The sequence below is a fragment of the Bombus terrestris genome, chromosome 5 (assembly GCF_910591885.1).
Source record: "Bombus terrestris chromosome 5, iyBomTerr1.2, whole genome shotgun sequence".
Taxonomy (NCBI): domain Eukaryota; kingdom Metazoa; phylum Arthropoda; class Insecta; order Hymenoptera; family Apidae; genus Bombus; species Bombus terrestris.
Genome location: NC_063273.1, coordinates 10,575,254 through 10,601,221, shown reverse-complemented (window position 1 = coordinate 10,601,221; position 25,968 = coordinate 10,575,254). Strand labels below are relative to the sequence as shown.

The 25,968-nt window shown below is 40.1% G+C and overlaps 1 protein-coding gene across 5 annotated transcripts in view; it reads left to right on the top strand.

The window, feature by feature from the left end:
- Window positions 1-25,968, top strand: part of LOC100644518 (homeobox protein homothorax) — a 500,427-nt gene that overhangs the window by 129,589 nt on the left and 344,870 nt on the right. For all 5 annotated transcript variants that reach the window (XM_048406104.1, XM_048406103.1, XM_048406105.1 and 2 more), the window contains exon 7: window positions 19,443-19,572. In XM_048406104.1, the coding sequence (XP_048262061.1) occupies window positions 19,443-19,572 (130 nt within the window). The remainder of the gene's footprint in view (window positions 1-19,442; window positions 19,573-25,968) is intronic.

The window sequence follows — 25,968 nt, the reverse complement described above, 5'->3', positions numbered from 1 at the left end:
GTCGCGCGAGAAATTTTACGTGACACTTTCTTTTTATGACGTTTTAATGGCTGCTAACTTCCACCACGCCGTTACGTTTCGCCTGTTTGTTTTCTACTTGTACCGGGCGCCCGTAATTCTCCTCCTAGTCGACCGCTTTCGGTCCTTTATTACTCTGTGTAAGAAAATATTCTTCCGCGGTAAGTCAGGGTAACTGAATCTTGTATCTGTTATGAACGTCTATCGAGCGACAAAAAAGATCATCAGCGTCTATGAGATACAGATATCTTCTTCTGTATTTTCTTCTTGTAACTTTATCTTGCAACGTATGTTATGAAGCCTCAATTTTCATACAGAAAATTATTTACCACAATTTTACATCTGAAAATTAACAATTAATTTAAATTCTGTTACACCTGTTACCGACAAAGAAATATCAAACGAAAGAAAATCAGGATATTTTTGTATGACAGTGAAAATGAACATTAGCAAACTTCGAATTAAAACATTAAATAAAAATCATACGAAATTTTAAAGTCACTCAAAATCTTTAAAACACGAATCCTTTTGCTTATTTCTTGATACAGGACGTCAAGTTTCATATGTACACGCGCATTATTTTGTGGTAGTCATTCAACAAGAATACCCACTTTATTCTCGCATAACATATAGCTCTTGATACAACGCGATACGTATCTACGTATTCTAATAATGTTACATGTACCTGAAATATATACGCAAAATCAAAACAAAACTAAATGAATGAAACCAATAGTACCCAAAGAACCAGAAGCTAAAAGGAATGTATTACATGTATATACTTGCATTATTGCAAACGATACGAATCTCTCGATGAAACTTTGTGGTCGTGGACGCTTAACGACGAAACAAGACGAAGAACGAATTTGCAGGGGAACAAGCTAGAAGGAACCGCGTTAAAGATAAAAATGTCGTCGGCCGCACGATTTCCAACGGTGCCCGCCAGTTTCCCTCGCTTCGGGAGCGGCGTTCGCGCTTTGATTCTTTTTAATTGCGCGCGTCGCTTGATCGAGAGCGGCGAAATAACGTTCTTGGGGCACCTTAATGAGAGGGAATGTTAAAACGGCCGCGGACCCGGAGCCATTTAGCGGCCAAAAATTGCGGAATACCCCAGTGAGGAACAGCGGTTGGGGGACCTCCTCTCGCGCGAATCGCGCTCGGAAGATACGTTCGAACGACGTTAATGTTTTGCCCGTTTCCCATCTTCTTCCCTCCGTTTGCTTCTTTCATCTGTGTCTCCTCCGTTTACCTTCACCACGTAGCGGCGTTTAAAGGTTGGAGCCAGGGGATGAGGTTCTGAGAGTACCGGTGATAAGCGTTTAAAGAAGTTCCAGAACCGGCGTATCTTACGAAGGATATTAACGCTCTCCTGACCGCCCACGTATATACCTCGGCCACGAATCTGAATATTCTTATCATTGTTCTTCCTTTTGCATTTTAGTTAGAGGGAGATCAAAGATAGATACTCGAACAGCGTAATATGTGAAATGGTATAAAATACATAAGATTATCGGTTCTTCGGTATCAGAAAGATGTCGGAGATTCTTGGATTGATTCTTAGTGGATAGTAAATACGGATGGATTGAGAGTCGCGGCAGCAATGGAATTAGAAATTGAGAACAGATTTCAGATTAGAAAACTGGACTAACGTTATAACCTGTTAGTTAGCCGGATCTTAATCAGAATCTTTCATAAACATGTAACTATATAGATGACGATAAAGATAAATCAATTTCAATAGACTTGGTCTTAATCCCTGCAAGTGTAGATATGATACAATTTTTTAATTTGATAGAAATCAAGCATAAAGATATGATTATGTCTAAGAGATTAATAATTCGAGCGTCTAATTAATCGATCCCCTTCAGATCCAAAAAGATTATATTTTCGACACGAAAACATTTCCGTAATGCGAATCTTTTTAGGAAACTTTTGGAAATCCCCATTGAAAAATGAAACGAGTTAAACAAATTCTAAAGGATTAAGAGATTCTTTCAAAGAGAAGCCATTTCACATAGCTTTGTGCTTCACCTATGTATAGAAAAAATTCTCCTAGAAAAAAGAAATTGTTCCTCCTAATATGCATATTGTCGTACAGTCTACCGCTCGAGCGTCAATAAAATCATCGGGCGTTCGCTACGCGCGTCTAACCCAGTGACCGACAGAGGCAACAGCTCTGACAGTGAGCTTAGAGCGCGAGAGGCGGAGAGGGAGAGTGTTCGTGGCAGCAACGAGAGTCGAGACGGAATTGGGGGACATGTAGACGGTTGGGCGGATGCGTCGAGTAATGTGCTTCCGGTTATCGAACGCCGTCTGAAGGTTGACGGGAATTTCGGAGTTCCGCTGCGCTCTGAGCAGCGTTGCAGACTCCTCTGCCTGGCACCTGGATCCTTCTCGAACCTTTCCACGTAGAGAAACGCGTTACCCGAGTCCTGTACTCAGTCCTGATTAAACAGAACCACCGACGGAAACATCTGTCCATGGGATTGCTTGATTTTTTAACCGTTTACCAGAGGGATGAACGATAAACGAAGAGATTCTTCTTCATTGCTGGTGAGGTAGAGGACGTGTAGGGTTGACTGAATTTGTAATGGAAAAATATATCGAAATAAGTACAAGTACAGATACAGTGTATGCCGATCCAGATTCTCACTCTCTCAATACTACAATACCAAAGAATCTGAGCACGTTCATACATTTATAGCAAACCACAGAAAGTTAACCTCAGTGTGTAACTCTAGCTGAAGGCTACAAGAAACAGCAATAACAATCTACTTATAGTTCTTTTGTTTCTAGATCTTGTAATCCAAAACAACATTTATATCGAAGGGCAAAATAATATGGGCCTCGACCTTGAGCCGCTACACTGGAAATATTGACAAAATATTGACTGGAAATATAGACAAAGTGATACCGGAGAAATTGGAACTTTGATTTAGAAGGATGTGTTTGCTGAAAGTCTACGGAATATTGAAGTTAAAAGACACAAAAATGGAGTGATAAAGTAGTGGTGAGGAAAAGGTTCTGTAGAAGGAATGCGAATATTGGGGCGGCGAGACAGTAATAAACGCACAGTTTATCAAAGTGTTTGCTCAATAATAAAAGCCACCGACTGCGGTGTTGTAACGCGGCGAGCCAAATTATCGGCGTGTCGTAACAATTGCTGCGGGCTGAACCCGTGGAATTTTCCCTCGGTGCATCTCTATCGCTTGCTCGCGACCAAGGCGGCATCGTGTTAAGAAGGATTCGCAAAGTCGAGACTCGTTAAAATAATTTACAAACAGAAATAAAGAAACTCGCAGCGAGAAATTTTCAACAAAAGAAGTTCGGCTTTTACTTGAACACTTCTTTCTTGAAGAAAGAGAAGAGTCATTTTTTCAAGCAGAAGTGCCTTGTTCATCAACAATATTGGTTTTATGCATTCGACATAACATCGTAAAATACGGTTTCCGTCTACACACGGACACCGGATATACAATTAACAATTACAAGTGAAAATACTCAGATTATTACAAACACAATTTTTTATTAAGTTCGAACTTTTTGTCGCTTCAAGTTTTAATCCTGTTTAATCTTTCTTAAAATGAGAGCGCGATTTAAAACATATTTAATTGAAAATTTAAAATTATAAAAGTTCCAATCACAGATAGCAAAAAGCGAGCTAAATAAATTTATCGAACAAAAGTGGTATTTCATGCAACGCGTTACGAACCCATTTCCGGTTGGCGTTCGCGTGAAACGGTCGGATGAGAAATCAACGCGAGGCATCGTCGCCTAATAAAAGCCACGGCGGACCGTTGGTAATCCATAAAATCGACGTTACATCGTTCCTAAGGCAAGGTTAGTTCACCGATGGAGAACCCCTTGTTTCGCGGCTTTACGTCGTTGTAAACACGAGAGGCGGCTTGCCTCTGTTGCTTTCCTCTCTCTCTCTCTCTCTCTCTTTCTCTCTCTCTCCATTTATCTATCTATCTATCTATCTATCTCTTTCGTCGGCCGAATACACATTTAATTAGAGCCACGTCCGACCGTAGACATAATCGTAATATGATAATTATACGGTGGATCCGTGTCGCTACCGTAAACTATGAAGCGAGTATAAAACACGATGATCCCTAACGTTAGAGCCACCGCGAAACAACTCGCCTTCGCTCGATGAATTCGTCCAATCAACTAGACGAGAATTCGCGATCATTTCCTTCCTTGTATCTTTCCGCGTGATTAATTCTTCCTCGATCTCGTTTTTGTTATATTTGCCGTACGATCGAGTGCGTCCGTTCTTTCGCTTAGAATTCTTAAGTTAAACGGTTTCATCGATGATTGAGAGGGAAAGGTTGTCGAAACTTCATTTTGAAATAAATGAAATATTTTTGTAGTTCAAAAGGAATAATTGAATCTGCGTAAATTCGAACAAATTATTTATTTTTTGTTCCAGTCACACTCGATATCAACAAGTTACCAGATCCGATCGTAATTTATATTTCCATGTTGTATTTTGTAACAGACCTTAATAAAATAATAAGTTAATTTTTATTATTATATTGTAATTGAAATATTGTAATAGAAAATATTGTAATAAGCTCATATTCTTCCTGTGAAATGGATGAAAATAAAATATCGAGTTGAGTTCAGCATGGAATCACAAAGAGAAACACTCTCGAAATAACTTCTCAAAATAATCGTCTTCTTTGGGCAACATACAACCGAGAATCATTCTAGAAAAGAAACCTGGTTACAAGTATCAAACGTAAACGAATAAAAACACTTCTTGTCTCCATAGTCTTTCCTCGTTTGTCAGACAGACACTCTACCGATTCACACGTAACTACGTTCTTCTTGCTGCGATCTCTAGATCAACCTTTACATTCGCGCTGATGTACGGTCACTTTCCACGAACTGTCAGTTACGGCAGTCGGTACAGCGGTCAGAGAGCTCTCTTTCTCCTCGTTTACGCTTTTTCCAACAGCGAACGTGCAACTTGGATCAAAATGTAACTGGAAGAACTATTGCCCGGTAGATCAGATTGTTTCGATCCAAAATCGGACAGTTGCACTCTTGGAGGAATAAATGCAAGTTAATTCAATTCCAGCAGTACCTTGTTATAGTCACAAAGTCACACCGATTCCTCGTGACAACGGCGATGGAAAACGCGTCTCCGATCGAGGGTCAAGTGAAACCCAGCAATCTGTCGCTGCCTATATATTTCTATAAAGGGAGAGGATTTAGAAAGCGTGACAGACCGTTCCGACCTCCGTGAATTTCGTATCGGAACAGCAACATTAGTTCGCGACATTCGATCGATCTCATGATCGCATTTTGTTCGAACGCGGAAAGAAACGAGAAATTGAATATTAGCTGATGACTACGGTAGACTGAGAGTCAAGTCGGGTCGTTCGGACGTGAAATCGAATTACCGCTCGCGACTATGCACCTGTTAGCGATGTTTACCTGGTCTGCGGTTTTCCTGCCACCGCGAAAGAATGGCCCTGCACGAAAAATATGCGAACACGCGCAGTGGTCAGCGTAATAATAGCTTGGCATGCGACAGAACGCGTTGCGTGCGCTCTGTGACAGACGTAAGCGAAGGAGGCGCGCGAGAAAGTAACCAACCCTGCCACTCTCTCCTTCGCTGATGTTTCTTGATTTGAAAAAAAGACATTCTTCCTCACGAAGACTTTTCACTAACCACTTTTTACTCGCCGTTGTGTCTCTGTTTGTGATAGAAATGTTCAAATATTCGGAATTTAGAAGTAGATCGAACTATTACATATGGAAATGGAATATTAAGACTAGACATGAATTATATATATAACGGTCTACTCGTGCAACTATTTTAAAACTTACAAATATTCTAAAAATGTTCCTTCTATATTAGAGCAATTGTAGTAGGAACATTAACTTATCATTAAATCTGTAATTGATTCCTTAGGAGAATAAATAATTATTTTCATATGGATGATATGCTGCAAGGAACGATGTGTTGTACAATGATATGTTACGAGGAATTGTAAATTCCAAGATAATCTAAAAAAAAATAATTCCTAACACAATAATAATGTAATTTCCACATAAAAATGTAAAAAAATAATAATATCGCAGAGTTTTCAACAAAAATAATCCGATCGCTTTTCTCAATCTTCTTACACTCTCATAAAACAGTGAAAGTACTATAAGTATAACTCTTACTTTCATTTATAATCTTCGCTATACTCTTACATATTAATTGTAACAAATTCAACATCCACTTCAACTTGCGAATCAATTTACCTAAAATAGCCTGGATGACTATATATACAATGAAGTCACGATAAAAAAGATCATTCTGATCCGTTCAATGCACCGTTTCTGGACAGAGATCGTACTGGCTGGAATCGATTGGAACAGAAGTCAGGCCGCGTGTCGAGATAAACGGTCATTATTGGCTGACCGTGCGTTTCGTTATCACAGTAGAGCGGCGCATAATGAGCGACGACTGGAGTAGCACGCTAATAATAAAAGCTGTAATTGAACGGTCGAGTTCTGGAGGCAAGCAGCGTTATAGGAAGAACAAGCGGCCGAGGGTTTCGCGTTCGTGTCGCAACGGGACGAATGAATGGACCGTCGCCGTATAACAGGCCTGCCGCTGCTTCCGGTTTCGCCTCCGGTAATTGAGACCGCACTGCTCTCCGGCCTTCGTGAGAATATCGCGAAGATTTCCTCGTTTGCTCGCGCATAGAAAGCCAAACAGAACTATCAGTTAACTTTATTACCGTACTCTGTGTAGACTTTCTTTCGTGAGTATTGTATTTTACCTCAGAATTAAATTCTCCATGTGCCACGCGGGACATGAAATATCGGACACTCCCGTGCTACTCTAAATCAAAATTATTTTCGTCTGCTCTAAGAATGGAATATTTAAGGAAGATTTAACTCTCGAAAATATTTCTCATCGAAAATTTGTTTTCTATGCTACGCGTTGAACTTATTTGGGAGAAATATTGCTCGACTTAAATATCGATCTTTGTTTCGGAAAAAGATAGATTAGAAACTCGTGTATTCATTTATTTCGTTAGTCACCAGCATTCACGAGAACTGGGCGAAAGATTGACGATCTTCCTTCTTTCGGAATCTCACAAATTTTTCATTCTACTTTCGATACCTAATTATACGCATATCGCAAGAAGTTAAATATTCAAGGAATTTCTTCTCAGAATACAAACGACGCCAAAACACACATGCACACATCAATAACCACATCGTCTTCACCACACATGGCATCGCCAAAAGGTAAAACCATCTTCCAGTCACGAAAAACCTTAGTTCCTCAAAAAGCGTTCACGCACTCGATGCAAATCTATATTTGATCACTCATGGGAGATAGATACGGCGAGCTCTCGACTGAGAATTGAGGTGACGTATCCTTCCATTCGCCTCGAAGACGTTGAGGCAGGCTTTCATAGAAATTTGCATCGCGAACTTTGTTCGTTCTCTCTTATTCCCGTTAAATATGGATGCATTTTACGTGTACAGATCCATATTCCGCGAAAAAGGGGACCGTATGGTGTGTATCTATGTACGTATGTGTGATCCCTTGGTGATGCGCGATCAAGGGAGAGCACGTGACACGGGTGTGGCAACCGGTGAATATATCCCGGATGCGGACGAAACCGACTGACAGACGGCGAACCGCATGTCATGGCCTCTCCGGTTCGCCTTATCGCGCCTCTGTATCAGATCCACCCTCGCCTAGGGGTTGCGGCTCCGGTAATGTCGCTGCCGAACCCGTGGTTTCTGGAAATATTCGCGTTCGATCGCCCCATCGATCTGCTAACCGCTTCAGGAGGTTCTTTTGTGGTTTAAATGCTGATTTTTCGTAGGAAACAGAAAATAAGGGATTATTAAATTAAGAAATGTGACTGTACTAGAAAATATTAACACTAGAATTATCAAAATGAACAAAATTAATTGGTAATTTTTCGCGGAAATTTTATACATTTGCAACGGTGGATCCTGGTCCTAAGGAACTTTCGAATGATCTGATGTTCTTCTTACATTATGTGTATATAGAATTACACATACATTTTTTCGAATATCTTCCATTGTGATTTCTTGGGCACAATTTTTTTTATACGTTTTAATCGCACAATAGTGTCAGAGATGATCAAAGACAACGTTTGAAAAATCATTCGATTTGCTAGGATAGAAATAGAAAAGTTAATGAGCATTATACATATACTGCAATGAGTTATCAGAAAGCATTATCCTTACTAAAGGAATTTCTATTAGGGAGTATTATTAGATATTACTGGGAAGTATATTGACAGCAAGGATAAGTAACAGTCTGATTGAGATTCACTGTGCCGATTATTTTATTCCCTTGCTCTTTAATTGGAAGTTCTTCTGGCAATTTGATTTAGCGTTTTCCCAGGGACAATTTCCCGTCTGGAAAAGTGGCATTTTCATGGTCTGCCGGATTTTGGGGCACTTTTGCTGTTACCCTCGTTCGATCATGTGTCTACCGTATGTGTACGTTAGTATGTGTCACACGGTGCCTGTGTGAATACGTTAACATATGTGAACAGAGTGGTCGCTATCAAGGCTTCGTCCGTCCGGTTTGTCTCTCTCTGACTCCCTCCGCTCTCTGTCGATCAGTGGTTCTCACAAATTTTACTCTGTTCGTCCAACTAATCTCTAAATCTTGAAAATAATGTCGAAACTCGAATTAATACTTCGAAAATACTCTTTTTTGCCAATCTACAATTTGTAACAAAAAGTTACTTCTTAGCCGCTTGTTATTGATATAAAATTAGATTATTATATATCAGAGCGAAGCTGTAAACAAGTTTATCTAACTCTGCTGCGGTAGTCGAACCTTGTACTTCTTTTAACAAAAAATGAAGTTTTTTAACAGTTTAATAAAGTCTGTAGCAAAAAATCGGAATCGGGAGAATCATACGTATCAGTAATAATTATTTCGTACTTTTCTCAGACGTTCGAAATTTGTTAACGCAGAAGGAAATTTAATCGTGTCAAAGGTGACTCAAAGGATTGGACAGTATCTAATGTAATACTCAAATTCTCGTATTATATTTTAATGAAACGATAAGAATATAAATAGTGTAAAAAAGTTTGAACTAACAATTAGTTATGAATACAATAGTCTGAAATTTAAAATCAATCTCTATAATTCCTAGTTCACCACTTCGAAACAACTCACGCCGTTAAAATTTCATTAGCCTTGTAAATAAGTTTCAGTCTTAGAAACCCGAAAGCATTAAATTCTTAAACGAAACCATCGCTGAAAAACATTATTTCCAGATTTCACACAAATGCAAGTAGCGCATTACCGAGTCAGCAGGTGCAATTCGTCATTCGGCCCCTCGAGATACGCTCCGTGCCAGCCAGCTCGTTCCGTCGTTGCGTTTTCCTCGTTACACAGCGCCAAATAAAGCGTCGACGGGCGTCCGGCATAATTTTCAATAACAGATAGACGATCGGAGGAACGTTGCTCGCGTTGTTATCCGCCGGAAAGACAAAGCCTACTGGTGCAACGCGCGCATCTTTAACGACTCGAGACGGGGCCGCGCGAGCACCGCTCGCTGAACCCTCGATTATTTTTCGCTAATGAACGTATATAATAGCGGCGGAGCCTGGGTGTCACTGTCCACGCTTAATGCGATCGCAACTCACGATAAGATGCTCGCCTCTTGGCAATCGTTAGCGGACAACGCTCGTCCCGTACGCACGCGCCCCTTCCGTACGATTCGCGCGCGCGGGCGTGCGATAAAAATTCGCGCACCCTCTCGTTAGAGCCGTCACGTCGCGATCCACCGATCCTGATTGGTCGCTGGCACTTGAATATCCGATTTGCATTGTAAATCCGTCCACTGGTATCGATCTTCCTTTCGAACTGTCGAGCGGGAAACCGGACGAGCAACCTGGAATCAAGGAGTTAGCGCGAGTGTTGAAAGATTGGATAATATAAAGGTTTGAAGTTGTTCATAGAGGTGGGATTAGTGTGTTGTTGGAATAATATTGTCGATGATGATATCAAAGCTTTGTTACGCGGATAGCTTTATTGTGGGAATAATGAGAGTATCGTTGATCTTCGAGTGGATTACTAAGACGGAGAAAAGGCAGGGCAGGAAAATAAAGCATTCCTTTAGGGCAGGAAATTAGCATTCCTTTTTGTGGCATTAGTTAAGGGCAAAAATAATGATTCTGGAGACTCCGAATTTTTAACCGAAGACACCAAAGCACGTTTGCAAATATCAAATTTTCGTTCCATAAATTCCATAAATTCAAAAAATGTAAAGTTAACAAGTCCTCATCGATAATTCTCACTGACCAATCATAGAAAATTAACAATAACGCCCTCGTTATCCATAACTTTTTGTCGATGAAGAGATTAAAAAGGAAGGAAACCGCGAAGGACGTAAGGGAGATTGTTCACAATGGAAAAAAGGTGAACGATATGAGAGAGAAGAGAAAGGTGACCGCCTTATCCCGAGGGAGGCAAACGCAACACGGGAAACCAATTAGCCGAAGAACGCTGCGCCACCGTGCTACTAGATATGAGTCGGAGAGCTGTTCGTAGCGTATTCGCTTGAGCTGCCGGCTCGACCGCGTTGTTATACCAGCGATCTGGTTCCTGTTATCGTTACCTGCGAGCCTCGTAGACGAGGCGTCGATCGACGTCGCTTAAAATCCCCTGCCTCCTGCAGCCGGAGAACCATCCTCAGTTTGCCTGCTGTCGAGATACCGAGCTCATGCGGGTCGATCAGTTACGTTTCCTTCTTTTCTGCCCCTTCCTCGCTTTCTTCATCTCTGTTCGCGATATAGATGTCCCGCAACATCGTAGCTGTAGAGTAATAGCGAAGGTTTTATCGTTGAAGAAACTTTTTGTGCTGGACGATGTGGGCTGCTCTATGGAGGAAACTTTGTAGGATTTTATGCCTGACAATTGGTCTTGTCCGTGTTAATCCTACGTCGGCATGATGGTTTGAACAACGATGGATATCGTGAATCACGATGTTTTAGTCATTTTTGCATAGAAATGTTTGCGTTGCACGACCAGTTTGGATCGTCGCGTCGTCGGTCGACAGAAACAAAGGCAGAATATCGTAAGTCGTGAAACTCGATTTCGAAAGAAACGTAGGAGCCCCGAGGATCACCGGGCGACGTAGGTTTTTCGCTGGTCGCCGCGGTTTTTTGAAGGAGCACGATCATTTGGGAGTCTAATTTATACGGCGGCTAAATTAAAACGAATGCGTCGGCCGGACGCATCTGCAAATCTCTGCGGGTCCCGGGCTCTCGGCGAGAAGAAGCGTCTCGCATACGAGGAAAAAGAGGAAGAGGCTTGGTGGCGATCCCAGGGGAAAAGAGAGAGGCGACTATATTGTGATTAGGGAGGAATGTTGATTAGATCCATCAGCTGGTCGAGTGTCGGCCCTCCTTCCTCTGCTCAACCTTCTTGAAACTCTTTCGTCCGACTCGGACGAGAGTCTGTGGCCTCTGTTCAGTGAGACTCGTGTGAACATACTTGCTCCAACAATTTTTCTCGTTGCGTTATCTCGCTTGAAGTTTCTTTATACTCGAGATAAAGCGGCAAAGAGAATTTATATTTAGCGAGTTTCACTTGATTTATTTGGCTATCAGTCTGTTAACACTAGAAGTACTGATCTATAGTGTGTGTATATTGGAACATATTATAGACACATTATAGATGGTTACAAGGAGTAGTGTGATGAGAATAAATGTATATACGTGTAGAAATCGCACAAGAACGATATCTGATCAATTTCATAAATTAAAATATAAAAGAAACTGAAGATTAGAAAATTAAAAACATTGTACTTTGGTATTCATAATTATTCGTATTGTCTCCTTGTAGCACATAAATTTATGAAAATATTTCATTTGTTTTTTGGAACACCGAATATTAAAAAGGGAATTGACCAATTTTAATTGATCGGTGTAATTACTTTATTAGTTCTAGTGTTAAATATAAAATAGTACATGTTTAAATTAACATAATTCTGAGTTAAATTCATGGAATCGGAATTTTATGTCTTTTTTATAGCTTGTGTTTCTTTCTACCTGTTTAATCGGTCGATATCTGCGATCTTCGCATCGATCTCGTATTCAATGGCGGTAGGTAGTCGGAACACGACGCAACTACGTTCCTTGACGAACAAAAGCGAAACACGCGGGCATTATGCAACGCACCTGAACGTAAAACATGGTATGGATGCGTGCAAGCATGATGGAGACTGTCAATACATAATTGCTCTGTCATTTATCACTCTTGTCCCTACGTTCCTTCGGTCTTCGTCTACGATCTACAACGATCGCGCAACGTACCGGTAAAAAATATAAAACCGACAGAAACGTAAAATTCATGAAAAATTCTGCTACCCCTCGGATTCCCTCTTTCTTTTCCATTACAAGAGTCAGCATTTCGGTGAGCGTCGAACGAAGAGCACGATCGCGTAGGTTTTCAAGCGATAGGTGTGAAATTAACTCGATGCAATAAACGTCATCGACAAGCTGCTCGTTTTGAAATAATTGAACCCAGGATCGACGTGCACGTGCCCGTTTTATTATTTATAATCGCGCTTACGATCGCGCCGATAAAATGGCGTTGATGGATCGTAATGGCGAGAACTGGTGAAACGGTCTCTGCTATATTGTTCACGAAGAAAATTAATGTTCCACGCAATTTTTTCCCCCGATTCGCCGAGTACACATCATTGAAACTGAAATTCATCGAAATAGAATTTGAAGAAATTGCTCATCGCTTTAACCACGTCACACAATATTTATTTACCTCTCTGTTATATATGGAATATTATGAATAACAATTCTAGAAAATAAAAATATATGATTCATCGCAAACTATAAAATAACATCTTCAGCGAACACCTATACAGGCTCGCGAAAACATTCGAACACTTGCAGATACTCTTTATAAATATATTACGCGTATTATACGAAACATTTAAGAATTTCATTAAATAATTTCATTAAGTATCTTACAATTTCTACGTATATTTCCAGATTTAATTCAAACTTAATCAATACGATGACAGTCGTGTCTCCTTACAGAGCTAATGAAAATTCAAGAAGTTTTATATAATACGTACAATATAGACGTACAAATTTTCTCTGATAAATGTCCAAATACTTTCATGAACCAATGTAGTTACCGTTTCTATGTCGTCCTTGCTCCACCGGAAGCAAGGGTGACGGGGCACCCGTTGAAGATTTCCCGCGGCGCGGTGTCAGGCGCGAAACCGACAACCCAGAAAATCCGCTGTTCCGGCTGCGATCGCTGGGACTTCCGTGGCAAAGCCGGTCGGAATTCCATTACCGAGGAAAATGTAAATATAATTGTGGCGTGCTGACATAACGGCAAGATAATCCGTCGAGCGGAGGCGCTGGCTCCGCAATAAATCGTAATTTATGATCGCCGCGGACAGCCACCCGGTATCGTCGAGAAATTCAAGACCGCGAGACCGAACCGAGAAAGCTCGACTCTTTCTCTTTCTCTCTTCTCTTCTGGTAACTCATCTTCGTCACTCGCGACCGGCGATGATTCCGCGTCGCGCCCTCGACACTCGCTATCGTGGACGGCCTCTGCGCCTGTTTTCTCCGCCTCCTCCTCGTCCAGCCGAGAAACGACCTAGACAGGCTCGAGCTTCGATGAATCTTGGCCTCGCTCAATGGCCACGCTCTCGAACCTTTCGCGCTTTCTCGCTTCTACGATCCAGACTCGAGACTCTAACCCTCTTTCTCTTTAGAAACTTCGTCTTCCTTGCTCCTCACGGATCATCCATCTCTTTTAGAGACTCATCTATAGCTCTCTTCGTCGCTCCTACACATCTTATGGTGTGTCTGTCTTTTTCTATCGTTGGGACTCGCGCGACGTCTGGTCGTTTTCCTCCGGAGCACCAATAAATTAATTGCAGAGATTTACGTATCTCGCCCGTAAAACAGTCAGCGAGAGTAATGCTCGACCGCTAATTACATAATTATACGGCATTATGTTACGACGACCAATTAATACGTGGGTACAATGACTCGGAGGCGCGCGAGAAGTACGAGCGCGTAAGTCATCGGCTTGCGATCACCACGCCGATAACGGCGCATCTCGCGTCGCCACTTCGACCATCGGCCTTATAATTTATCGTCCGCGTGCGTTTACGCTGTGAACTACGATCCCCTATTTACTATTGTTCTCTCTCTTCTGAACCTGACTCACATTTTGAATTATGCTCAAATTTGGCTTGTTGCTTTGCAGAGTCGCGCGTTAGAAAATTCTTCGTGACTAAAGATAGTTTACAATAATTACTAGATTCTTATATCTTTCTTAATTTTTTAGAAACATTTGCAAAAATTTATAAACGTTGATTGGCTGAATTAGTGCGTGTTATTCAGACAGTCAGATAATATTTTAGTTTAGATGCTAAATGTGCATGATTTAAAAAGTTAGTGGATCTTAGAATATCTAATCTATTATAGCAGTTAGTAATTCTGTTGTGTGTAACTGTTCAATGAAACATACAATTATTGTAGAAAAACGTTTAATTTCTTGTTTAGTGCAGTGTACGACATATCCAAATTAAAATTCAGTACGTGATCGCAAATTATCGAAGAATGCCATTCACTAATCATTCGAACCGACACAGCTGTTGACAGATCATCGATCAATTATCGACTGTCTCCGTGTATCTGTTACACTTCTCATCTGCGCAGTAAATCTTTATTTATGCTTCGTGATAGAATCTTTTGCCAACCTTGTATTCGCATATTGTCGACAACATTTTTACCATCCTGTTTACCTTCTGGCACATATCGGTCTTATGTAATAAAAGATAGAATATGATAAAAAACACGTTTCATTGAAAAATAAGTATTTTTCGTAGACACTGTGCACAAGCTGCCACACGAAATACTTGTACTAATTATCTTGTAATTTACATCGCTTACATTTACTTGTACGTATATATATATATATTTTCAGATCTGTTGAAAATTTTACCAATATAATCACGATAGTCAAGGCTCATAAAAATGCTAATGAAATTTCAGAATACCTCTCATAACGCTCGTAATATATTCATAAAAGATGTTTACGAGTATTTGAATACGTAGTGAACTTATGCCCATGAATTCCACCATTTTACTCACGTAGAGAGCAACGGTATATTTCCAGAAGTCGCTGGATGAAATCGAAAAGAAGGAATCACGCGTTGCCCATTTCACCGAAACTCGTGATCGCCACCCAATCGTCAGTCTTGTTTCGTCACCGATCACGCGTCCCGCAAGCATCTTGTTAGCTCGTCGCTTTTCTTCCGTTCGGGGACGCCTTTTGACCCGGTGTTTTCCATCGTCGAAAAGGGGACAGAGAGGGAAACGCTCGGTTACCAGAGCGGGGGTGGAATATGAGATGCGGGCAAACTGATTTATTTAAGGGGCAGACCAGACATCCGGTTTGTCGAATTACGCTTTAAGAGCGCCTGTAGACGGAGTGGCAGATAAAAACAGAGAGATGAACAGATTGGAGAGAAAGAGAGAGAGCGGGCAACGAGGTGGAACGAGACCGCGTAGCCCGTCGACCCGTTAACCGTTTATCATTGCATCGACACAAGTCACGCAGCCGGACCCTTGCCTGTCCATTTAAAAAACGAAAAAGACCGACGGGACTTTAGTAGGAAGTGACGTCACCGGGCAAGATCCACCTTCAAACCGTGTCGTTCATCCATGCGAAATTCAATGGTAGATAAAAAATAGTTTAGAGAAGGAAAATGATACGAAGAAATAGCTCTGTAATGTAATACGAAAGCTTGATAACAGTAACTAGGTGAAGTCATCGATTTTAAAATGGTCGGAGGCGAATGAAAACTTTATTAGAGATAATTAAATGGTTGAGCTGATGTATATAACTGCTCCGAAAGTGAAGTGCTCCGTTTCGAAGGTTTTCATCTTCTGTATTTGAAGAGTATTAAAATGTGTTTGTGTCTTAAAACAAATAATTTTAAATAGATATTTTAACTTTAATTTTGTAAAACTTATCCTACGAAAGACAGGGAAAATGTAGTCTTGTATTTACGTTTACATTTTCCTGCATGCGTCAGGATAAATTTTTGTTATTTACCAATATGATAAAAAGAGTGTAGTACAAAGATTTACATAGATATTAACTTCACTTGTCACTTTTTTACTATAAAGTTCTTAATACATATATGTATTTTATCTTCTCTTTCTTCTTGTATTCAAAAATAAAAAATCTAGAGATGAAGAAAATGTTTATTCAATGGAACTTGATGTTGATGGAAAACTGCAGAAACTTAGTAACTTAGAGCGATCTTTAATACGTATACTTCGTTTTGTACGAAGTTATATATAGTAGAAGGGAATAAGGTTGATTTAATCGATTCGTCAACACGTTCGGATTAGACTCACCGATCGGAACGGTCGTGGCCGACAAGATCATCTTCGCCTCGTAGGTGACAATGACAAGCATCGCCCTTTGTTTCGTACTTGCTGCTAGTAGGAAGCAATCCAGCGACAACCGATGCATTATTAATGTCCCCCTTTCGCTTGTTACCGCTCTTGTACTCGCTCGCGCGACGTATATATCCTCCGTGTGTCCGGGACGAACGATCGCGGGCCGCTTCTAATGAAAATTAAGACGTCCCGGACGAGAATTATGTGAAATTAATTGGAACGTATACAACCGTGTCTATTCAATTTTCTTTGCTATTAAATCTAGATTAATGACCATGGAGACACGTAAATGCAGATAATGTAAATATAATACAATACACATCTGTATACAATAGAGATATGACCTATTGTCTTTATTCTTAATTCTTACAAATTGTTTTTACTCTTCATCTAATAAGGATTGTGGATATTTATGTAAGTTTATAATTTAAAAGTAGTAGAACCTAGAATTGGAATTTATTTCACTTTCTATTTATTGTTAGAAGTACTTCGTTTTATATACGACAAGTAGAAGTTTGTTTATTTGGATGAATCTTGAATTACTCTTCGATCAAATCAATTCTTGCTATCTGAATCTACTTATTTGCATGCGAATTTTTATTATATGCAACAAGGAAGAATCACAGATAGTGGGAAGAATTTATGTTATTGTATTTTGTTATACTGTATTGAGTATCACGTGTGACGTATATATATGGAACCGGGACATCGTAATCTTGTTAAGAAAAACAATAAAGACAGATGCATATATAGTGGGAAGAATTGATTAATTCCACATAAATTCCAATAATTATTTATACATTTCACTACTTTATTTTAGATATTTTCCCATATTACGTACATTCTGTATAATTTTTTTATATCCAAACATCCCACGAACACATAAATATCTACAATCTACTTATCGCATTCAATCAAACTCATGTTTGCAATATTTTCTATCGTTACAAGCTTACCTCCCACGTGAAGTTGTAGCCATTACAATTCTATACAAAGCACGCGAATCAAACGCCATGGCGCCTCTACTTACGTATCATACATTGCAACTAAAGTACAAAAGCTAGAATATGCGATTATTCCGTTGCCAAAGTAAAGTAGTTTATATCTGAGAATTCCGTTAGGTTGGTTCGCGTGGAATTTCAATGATTCGCCGTATCTCCAAGGTGAATCACAGTGACGACGATCTTTTCCTCGGTCGTGCTTTCATCAACTTCATCGTCGTTGCCATCGTCGATGCGTGCACACGTGAACACGTCCTCGGGACGCAGGAAGGTCCTATAGATTTGACCGTGTAACGATTTTAACCAGATACGAGAGCGACCAATCGAGAGAGGGAGACCGAGTCGGTACATTATCGCGAAGATGATGCCTATGACAGCATGTGGGAGTCAGCTGTCACTCATTGTTGCCCTGGCAGACGTGATATATCCAGACATTTCGCTTCGTGATACCGACCTGCCTGGAATTCTTATCCTACGACCTCGGGCCACGATCGATACTGTTGCTTTTCGCGTAAACAAATCTGCCAGGGTAGAACGATCCTGCGTGATCCCATGATTTCTCTTCTGCTTAAAATTCACTGATAGATAATATACACACATATACGATTTTAATAACGAAAGAGTTAATAATGCGATACAAATGAATGAAAATGGTATTTACTTACGAGGGTTGAATAGATTCTATGTGTATACTTCGAAATAATTTAATGGTTAGCATTCGTAAAGTGAATTTATTCGTTTATTGAAATAAATATAAGTAGTCGATCAAATAACAAAAGGTTCAACGAGAGCGACTACTCGAGTCGAGTGTTTCGTTTCCCAGTCGTGTAGCAAAACTTTCTTTCGATCAACGACACTGTGAACGCTAACAAAATAATAATTTCATTCTTACATTACTCATGCTGTTTCGATTCTCCAACCACTATCTATAATACGTATACAACGCCCTGTCTCCAACATGAATTCAATACCTCATTACTATACCAGTCCTTCCTCTTCTTACAATCTCATACCAGTAAGTAAAAAAAAGAAAGAATATAATACGTCAAATGAGAAGAAGAACACTAGAAATTTCCATGTACATATGTACATACAATGGCTGCGAAAGTATTAGCGCACTCCCTTATTTTCCAATGAGTTAACTTTTTCTTATCACGTTTCGTTTCTTTATTTTCATACTATCAAATTTTTGCAATTACATGAAAGGACTACTAAATAAAGCGAATTTTGCTATATTTGTGTTATGTAAATGCTACAACAAATGCAACGATGTGTCCATATTGTTTCTAGTCATTGAATATATCATACGCGTCCACGAACGAGAATTCAAAATACATAGTCGTCAGTCCGAAACAGCCTGAACGAAGCCCGAGATCGAACGAGACATCGAAACGATCCGAAATGGAACAATTAGGCTCCGGTTCAAAGAAACGTGGGCCTCGTGGTCGCGTATTCCTCGCACGAGGGGCCGGCAGGCAATTTGCCGCGCGTATTTTCCCGAACGGGCAGGTTCGCGGCTTCGTGATTATCACACAGCTACACCCGCGGAATAAGCGAGCGTACGCTCGAGAATATTCAGCGGTTGGCGCGAGGCCGATTCGTAGGACGCGCGCGTCGTCAAATCGTTTATGCGATGGGCATTTTCGAGGAGTGGTACGTGTGCTCCGCCTTTAATCGAGATCGAAATCGGCCGCCGCGGCCTCGTCAATGGTATTCCCCGTGGATGGGCAACGGTATTACGCGCGTACGCCTCGAAACAACCCTTCGGACGTGACGTTTGTTTCGAGTAACACCGAAGAAAGGGACCTTTTCGAACTCGATAACCGTGTCGTTCGATGCTTCGTGGCCGTTTCGTGTGTTGTTTTAATGTAGTGTAAGAGAACTGTGTATCTGAGCGTATCGTCTGATCGTTTTTTGTTCTGTTCATTACAGAGGCCACCCTCCTCGTCACTCTCGTACCCTGGTGCGGGTGGTAATGACGACGCACGCAGCCCCGGAAGCGGGGGCACACCCGGACCTCTCAGTCAACAAGCGCCCGCAAGTTTGGACTCCTCGGATCCCGGTAAGTACATTGATGACTTTTTTTTTGTTAATTGTACGAGAGAATGTAGCTATTTATGTGGCAAATAATTTTGTGAAAAGCTGCCTTTTTTCTGTGATCGATTGGTCATCCAAGATTGTTGAGGATAGAAATACCGGAGTATCTTTTGGTATGAAAGTGTAGAAATTAATCATGTAAATGGTAATGTTTAATAAATAATTGGATATAATAATTGTTAAATAATTGGAAAAGTGACCTTTAGTTAGAAATATAGTTGTGAACGTAATTTGTACGTAGTTTCGGAATAAATAGTACTTTCTCTTGTATCGTGTTAAGTGTGTAATATTAGCATTTTAAGCCGGAGCAATCTTCGATATGAATTACTCTGGTTGGCAATCATTGTCGATAGTAATTATGGTACAAAAATCGTCATATATTTAGTATGCCATTTCTACTAAATCGATAAGAATCCTAACTCAATTCTATCATTCTGTCCTTAATTCAATTACGGTATCCCATTTTTTCCCCAAATTTTTTCTTTGCATCTTTTCGCTAAATCCAATGCGTGACCATTCGTTGCTGTTCGATTTTGAAGCTTAAGCCGAATTTATATACGTGGATAAAAGAAGGGGATGAAAACAGCATTCGCCCGTTGTGTTCTTCCAAAGTAGAACAGTGCAAGTACGGCTTTACGACTTCTTTAGTCAACGATTTTCCACACGTTTGACGATAAAAACAGACATTTTACGATGTCTATCGATAAAATCGTACAAATTATTAATAAAACGGAGATTGATAAAACTCGAATTCACTTTAAATTCAATTCTTCACTCTACTTTCACGACATATAAATTATGTAAAGAAGGAAAGCGAGAGAAATAAAAGACAAATGGCTCTTGTATGTAAATAAAAGATGACGGAATTATTCGCTTAATCGTCGACCATCGACAGGCTTGCAATCGACGTTTACCGAATGTTTATCGATCGTATGAAGATTCACTATGTAGAAGTCGACGGATCGTGAGAAGCATTCGAACGAATCGATCAACGTGGATCGATCAACGAAACGCGAAGTGGGTCTCTGCGTGGACGAGAGTGTCAGCGTTCTTCGGGGTTCGGCGCGCTAATGACAATATCACGCGACAAGCAACGGCTTGATGACAATCAAGACGCGACTCGTCGAGACCCCACGGACCTTCTGCACGCCCTTCAAATTTTACGAACACCGACTCGCGCGTCAACACTATCAAAGCCGCGGCAACGCCAGCGTCGGGTCTAATGAGCAACTCGTCGCATTGGCGTAATGCTTTCCCCTCGTTTTTTTTTTTTGCTCTTTATGAATTATCTTGAAATGAAAAATTTTCTATCGAAAATAGACAAGGTTTACAGAATTTTTTTATCGAAAGTTTAATGAAAGAAGTTTAATTATAGGAACTATCTGATTTTGTACAATGGGTATAATATATCTATGTATCTTAAAGGTGGGAAGTTAGATTCTATCGATCCAGTAGAGACTAGAGTTTTGTTAATGGAACATTTGTAACTTTTTTCCCAATCAATTTACATCGTCAAATAGTGTTTTTTAATATGAAAGGAAATTTCAAGGATTCGTTTCAATTACTGTGCCGCTATTTCTCACACCTACGTATTTTACAATTTTATGGAACTGAATATTTATAACATTATAATAAATTATTAATGGATTAATCCATTAGCCATCGAGAATACTTCTGTCAGTTGAGTTTCTTAAGTTAAGTCCCAGTTAACGTTTCTAATTCGTTCTTCTAAAATCGCGAGCCTCCAGTATATTCCATTCATTCTAATAAAAAATTTCAATTCCCATGTCGACAATCTCGTCATCAGGATTGCAATTATCATAAATTTCACGAACGAACAAAACGTTCCACTTTATACATACCTTGCCAAGCATCCAAACCACCTGCTGACGAACTACCCCGTTCTTACCCTTTAAAATTTCCGGGTACATTGGTAGTTTGAAGCAAATTTGCCTCGATTTTTATGCTGGTTGAACACAAAAAAGAGCGGAGGACAAACCAGAATAGAAGCATTCCGCGGTGATGAGGCGCGCCAATGGTTAGCGCGACCGGGTTCAGTCAGTCACCGGAGGGTACACAAGTTCACGACACCATCCCATAAAGATTCATTAAGGTCCGCCCGTCTCTCTATATTCGCTGTATCGTGGCAGCGTTATAGAGCCGCGTGGCGTGCCAGTTCGCTCTTGTTGCGTGTGTATGGTATAGGTGTACTCTACTCGTGCTCGTCCTCTCACTTTTCTGCGTGCTCGTGTAAGTACACGCCACAGTCAAAACGGTTGATCAATAATAATCAAAAGCGTGCGTTGCGCTGTGTCGATCGTAGGAACAACTTGGGAAAACGGTGTCGCGAGTTCCTTAAGCCGTTTCATCGTCCTCAATTAGACTCGTAATAGCGCGTCGATAAGGTGGTCCATAGATTGCAATAATGTCTTTGTTAAGAGGTTTCTTTTTCAAAAGCTGTATCTTAATTGGAATCTCACGCAATTGCGATTTCTTGATGAGAATTCTTCGAAATCTGTCTGTAATTAAGATCGAGTATCGCGCCTCGCGAGCATTGTTCAATATATGATTAATTAAGATTGTGTCGAAACGTGTATTTCAAAATTCCGGAATTTGATCGAATTAGTCAACAATACATTTATATACGATTTTCTGTGAATTAATTGATTCTAGAAATAGTACGTAATTATTATGCAGATCCGTACATTTATATTATTCTTATGTATTACTATGAACGTTATGATATTTCGAAGATTGATTCATTGAGTGTTGTTCCATTTACATTCGGGATATATATAGAACCTATTAGCTTTAATTGATCAAAACTAGCGTTAATGAAAGAAATTTGTCAAAATTAGATTTGTTGAAATTAGCATTAACTAGGGAAAATAGATTTTGATGAAATTCCGGTTTTATTTATTACAGTAAGAATCAATCCTGCTGAATTTTATAAAGGACAAGTGCGGAAATGAAATGGTCGATGATATAAATTTCGATACCATACATTTTTTAGTTGAAATATTACCTAAGAATAGTTACTTGTTCTACGAATATTTCATTAACGATGTGTCTGTTTTTGTCCACTTATAAATAAACTTACTAACCAAAAACAGAACGCTTGATTTAAAAACATTGGCGTCCGCTGTAAAGATGTGGTAGAAGTGATTGTACCGTCAGAATTTTTGGAGTGCAAATGCTTGATTATCCTTTACTGCCATTTAAAAAGTTCGAACTGCGAAGAACTCGTATTTTTCCAGGAAGAAACTTTTACTCGCGTTTGTGGCCAGTGAATGTTCTGAGAAAATTGAGAAACGATTTGCAAACAAAACTTACATCTAATCAATATTACTATATTATGAAAATACAGTAAACTCTGAATATTAATTTCAACTACATCGCATAATGTTCATCGAATAATTCTAACCAGAAGTAAACGAAGCACGTAGTATCTTTACGTTCACCGATGATGTCACGAATTCTTCTCGCTAAGCGTCGACGATTGCCGGTCGCATATTTGTCATCGGCCTTTAAAATTCATCGCATGAGAAACATCGGCCGTTTCGTGACGAGATTTCGATCAGGCACATTCTCGTTCGCGACTTGCGCTCGCACGTTCGGTATTAATTAAATGACGCTAAACGGTAACGCAACACCCCGTGGATCAAACGTCGTCGCGTTTCACCACGATCAGCACGGAAGCGCTTTTTATCCGCGAGCGTATCGCCGCGCGAGTTACCTTGTTGAATATCACGATCTTTATCCCAACGCGACGCAGTCAACAATGAAATCACTACGATCGTAAAGTATTATCCAACGTTATACACATTGAATCTTTTGCTCGATCCGAGTGAATCGAGAATATTCAACCGGATATAGATTTTAAAGGAAAGATTCTTCGCGAGGAGAATTCTAAAACGATGAATTGCGAGAAGGATGTCGTAGCCGCGACCTCGAGGAATTTTCGCGCGTAACGTAAAAGTGGAAACGGCCTCTGCTCGCTGAAACGCGGCAATCAGCAAGACTTTCTCCTCGATTCGCCTCGATCGCGTGCTAGAGCGAGGAAATTGTTTCCTCGTGGATAGATTTAACGTTACTTGTAGCAGGGAAATCGAGGGTCGATGTCTTGACTTTTCCAAGATTAAAATGGATTCTGGATATGTAGATTTATAGTATAAACGCCTATATACAAGATTTTGATTGTATAGATCTACAACTATTTTATCGAAAAATTTCTTTAAAATCTTCATCCTGAATATGCATTTTCTTTTAGTAAATATTAAAAACGTTTCTAGTTCTATTGAGAACCTCTGTTAAACGTTGTTCAGCGAATCGATTCCCCTCGGTAAACGAGGTAGCGGGCCGCATGCTATTCTCTCGTTAATCCTCAATTACAATATTGTTTATACCTCAAACGAGCTGGAGAATCGCATTTCTGGAAAAGCACGCCGCCTTAAATCGTCCGTGCATGCCAGTGACCGTTGCGCACGGTTTGTTTGTCGGAACGAGCCTTTCTGTATCTTCCGATCTCACGTTTCCATCTCCGTTTTCTTTTTTCTTTTCTTTTTTTTCATTTTCAAACGATGTCACACGGTTACGAGCTTTTTTCACGATGGTACAAACACCTCCGACCTCGTCCACGCATTTCTACAGATCGTATAGAAACTATACGATTCGAACAGTTCGCGTTCGGGACACGAGTTCGTCGGGTTACCTAACGTTCAGATAGCATCAGTCTCATCGAAGTTGTCACCGACGGACAAGGCATTTGCTCGGCGCCCATCGAGGCTTTTCTTCGTCGTTTCAGCCCTGTCTATCGGCCCTTTTCGTCGTTTCCCTCTGGTCCTGTGGGCTCGTTAACATGCCGGCTTGTTTGCCGATAGATATCATCTTCGACGAGGTCTCTCTGTTGCGTTGGCTTGTCCGCGACCGTGGAACCTCTCTGGCTGGACCTAATTTCTGTCGAATGGAGGCTTGGATCGTAGTATCTATCCCTTAAACGTATTCCACGACTATTCGTCTAGGTATAGAAATACGAACCATTTGGAAATTATTATTCGTTTTATGATTATGAAGCATCCGGTTCAAATTCATGCCTCGTACTCCGTTTCTTTTTTCCATTTCTTCATTATCTAAATGAAACAGACGTTCGTGAGTCACAGTTAATTTTGGCGTGCCAGTTCTTATCGACCGATATGGATATTTCTCGAATGGGATAAGATAGGGCGCCGATGGTCAGAGATTGTATTTATTCGTTGGTCGACGAAGATGAGTTGTCGATCTCTTTGACAAAGTAATTTCTTTATCTGGACATTATTTATCGTTTTACGTGCCACTTCGATTTTACAAATAAATCGTATCGTATAATAGTTAACGAAAATTGATTTGTTATTATTAATTGTTAGTTTCGTGATTATAGAAGTTCCTAGTTTAAGAAACTACCCGATTAATAGATTTGAAGGAATCTTGTAATTTGAAGGATTTGTAATTTTGTAAATTAAAATTGACTTCGTCGTATGTGATGAGTTTGTTTTAATAGTAAATAAGCGATTTTTTCGGCTTGACGAAATTATATTCGCTCACGGGTATATCGATACACGTCGTTGGGGCGGAATATTTTTCCAGGACACGATGGAAACGCATGTCAGCGTCACGTGGGAAGAGCGCAGCCCGGGCATTAACATATCGTGTCGCAATCGCTCGCGGATAAACACGTTCGTTCTCTCGTCGAGGCTAGAGGAGATTCTATCTCGTCTAGCTGGTCGATCGCGATACGTCCTCGATGAACAAAGCGCTCCTTTCAGTCGAGGAACTGTTCGATTCTTGCTTTGTTGCACCTCGTGAGAAATCGTCAATGTTCGCAATAAAGCTTACAACGTTTCGAACAGTTTATATTTTATCAATATATTAAACTTCTTAATCGATCAACTACATTTTTTGTAAGTTTCTTCATTTTGTTTCTCTCATTTCTCTTCAATTCTTAAGAAATGATTTGTTTCTATGAGTTAAATATCCTGGGGCAACTCAAGATAAGTTCATTTATTATAAGAAGGAGACATAGATAAGAGTAAATTCTAAACTTGTATCATCGTGTTCCTCTAAATTCTAAGTTTACAAAGTTGATCAGTATGGCTCATATAATTCACACCTACTAATATAGACACTCGGATAACTGTACGAAATATATTAATTGTGGCTCAAACGCGATTAACAAAGATCCCAAAAAACCAAACGAATTAGTTCAACGTCCACTTCTAACCATGCGCTCAAATACAAACTCCAATGCAACTATCGTCAAACGGTCCGAAACTTCGATTCGATCCTCCGTTTTCTTGACCGGAGACCGATTGTTAGAAGGGGTTCG